The sequence below is a fragment of the Buceros rhinoceros genome, unplaced genomic scaffold (assembly GCF_000710305.1).
Source record: "Buceros rhinoceros silvestris isolate BGI_N320 unplaced genomic scaffold, ASM71030v1 scaffold18288, whole genome shotgun sequence".
NCBI lineage: Eukaryota > Metazoa > Chordata > Aves > Bucerotiformes > Bucerotidae > Buceros > Buceros rhinoceros.
In genome coordinates, this window is record NW_010427624.1 from 1 (window position 1) to 2,505 (window position 2,505).

General features: G+C 40.7%; 1 protein-coding gene across 1 annotated transcript in view; it reads left to right on the top strand.

Moving 5' to 3' along the window:
- Positions 1 to 47: 47 nt before the first annotated feature.
- The window catches only part of GLRA4 (glycine receptor, alpha 4), a gene marked incomplete at its 3' end in the record, with an annotated part of 33,126 nt that continues 30,668 nt past the window's right edge, over positions 48 to 2,505 (top strand). Inside the window, exon 1 of the mRNA XM_010141981.1 lies at positions 48 to 103. Within this exon, the coding sequence (XP_010140283.1) occupies positions 48 to 103 (56 nt within the window). The remainder of the gene's footprint in view (positions 104 to 2,505) is intronic.

Below are 2,505 nucleotides of genomic sequence, written 5' to 3' on the forward strand. Positions count from 1 at the left end.
CACGGAGTACAAAAAAAAAAAAGCCACAAACAGCGAGAGCTGGAAAAATGTGCAACGTCAACGCGCTCGGAGTCTACGTGTGGGAAACGATCGTTTTCTTCAGGTAAGGCTCGGCTTTACGCGAGGAGTGTGGGCACTGGGTGCTGCCCGGCTGGACTGCCGTTGCCACCCCATGCTCGTGGCACAGCCCCTAGGCACAGCCTCAGCCGTAAGACGGCGTCGGCCCGCCTTTCTCGAGGTGCCTTTTCGCCTCTTTTCTGTTCCCCGAGACTGGGTATCGTACAGCCTCGGGCTCGGGACTTTCCGCGGCTTTGGGAGTTACTCCGTTTAATTAGCACCGCAATCTCGGTAACCGCAGTGCTGAAAACACTGACCCCGGCTGGTTGCAAAGTGACAACTAGTGGCGGCTAGGAATGCTGCACTTGAATTTGCCCGGGTAAATATTCCTACCTCGCCCCCTCCCCATTCTCAGATTGCAGGTTAAGGTGAGTTCCGTGATATGCTTTCACTGCTTAGCTATGTTATCTTGAGAAATCGTGGCACTCCTTTTCAAGGGGGGTTCACCCTACATCCTCCTCTTGCTATGTCTAAAGTCACTGAAAGCAAAGAAATAACATCCTCCCTTTCCAACTTCTTTTCTTTCACGTTGTTTTCAACACCCTTCCCTTGCAGAATCTCAGTGAAAGTCAAAGGGGATGTGGGGATTTTTGCAATTATATCTGTTATCTCCTAGCTGTATTTTGACTCTTTTAGTTGTGTCAGTTTCCCGTTGAGGATAAGGTAGGAGAAAGAACAGGTTTAGTCTTAAAGAACTGTTTCTGGTTCTTCTCTCCTTGTAGTGCTTTTATTAAATGGACAAAAAAAAATTTACTGGAAGGTAGAAGCTCTTCTGTATTTGCATGAATAATGCAGCCTGCTTGAGCAAGTGAAAGATATCAGATACATGCAACTAGGAAAAAAAAGCGCAAAAACCCATCCTTCTTTCATGATCTGAACTTGCTCATCAGTCTTAGACTTTGTTTCATTTGCATGGCTCTTACTTCTGAATTTCTGTATTTTACCAAAGTCTCATCTTAATGGTTTAATGTGAAAGAGTAGACATTATTTACATGTACATCACTGGTGTAATACTTACTATTTCATGAAGCACGGTAGCAGACCTGCTGATACTGGCCAGACTTTTCTAGCTAGCATTCAAAAGGAAAGAGAATGCTAAAGACTTTCCAGGCATAAAAATTGGGGTACCCCCACTTAATTTGTAATTCCACAGAAAATCAAAGACAGGAAGATTGTAACAAGAACTCAGAGCATTTAACATTTATCTGTAAGGTAAGCCAAGACAAAAGTTCTAGAACTAACTAAAATCACCAATAGCTGCAAAGCGATGCACAACACTCAATACTTCAGCACCATCCTTTCTCATCATCTTTAGTCACGAGTGTATAAAGGCACCACACAATACAGTGGGGTGGACTAACAGGAAACACACGTACATGCAATAAACTCTTTAGTTAAACAATGCTGGAGTATAGTGATAAAAAAACCCCAAGGTTAAAGAACACAGAAAAGCTCTGGAATGCTGTCCTTAAACAAGCTAGAAAGCAAAAGGAAAATAAACTATATATATATAAAGGACGTTTCCACACTTGAGTTTCCTGTGGCCCTGGCATTGAAGCATCTGTCTGGCTCTCCTCTGAGCTACCTGAACAAGCAAAATTGATACAGGCTTGTCTTGCTGATCCTGTTCTGTGAGGCACACTTACACACATGCAAGCACTTAGAGGTTCTTAGTGCATCAATTAGAGTTTTGGGCATTAAAACACAAAGGGACAAGGTTGTGAAAGTAAGTGTTCATGCTGTTAGAGGTATATGTGCTCTATAGCATTATGTCACATTGCTTACAAATGTATTTGTGGAAGTCTAGTTTTCCTGAAATTAATATTTAAGAAAATTTGAAATTGCTTTAGTTAAATTACAGGGAGATTTTGAAATTAAGTATTTTTTATATACTGCGATCATTTTCCAAACAAGAAAAAAACCCTCTCAGTTATTCCTGCTCAGAACTGACTCTAAGCAATGTTTTCTTTTTTTCTCCGGCATTGTGTTCAGTTTATTACAGGCCAAAAATCTACCAGACTTCTGGTCCAGGAATAGCTTTGCTATTTCAGTTTCAGTAAGAGAATTTTATTCATTAGCAGTCATTCATAAATTTAGTGTGCTAATTACTCCTCCACTCAGTCATACATAATGTTTAACACACCCACAAGCTGATAATCCAATAATCCATAATAGAAGTATACAGTGCTTTAAATTACAGGGTGTACCACACTGTCAAGCCTGTTGAAAATATTCTGGAAAGAAAATCCATTATGCTAGCACACATACCAAAAAACCAAAGAAATATCCGAAGTCACAAAGGAGAAGTAGACACAGCCACTACAGGAAATAATACTAGATCTGTTGCTTAACAAAAATGTCCTTCAACCTTTAAAAAACAAGACCCTC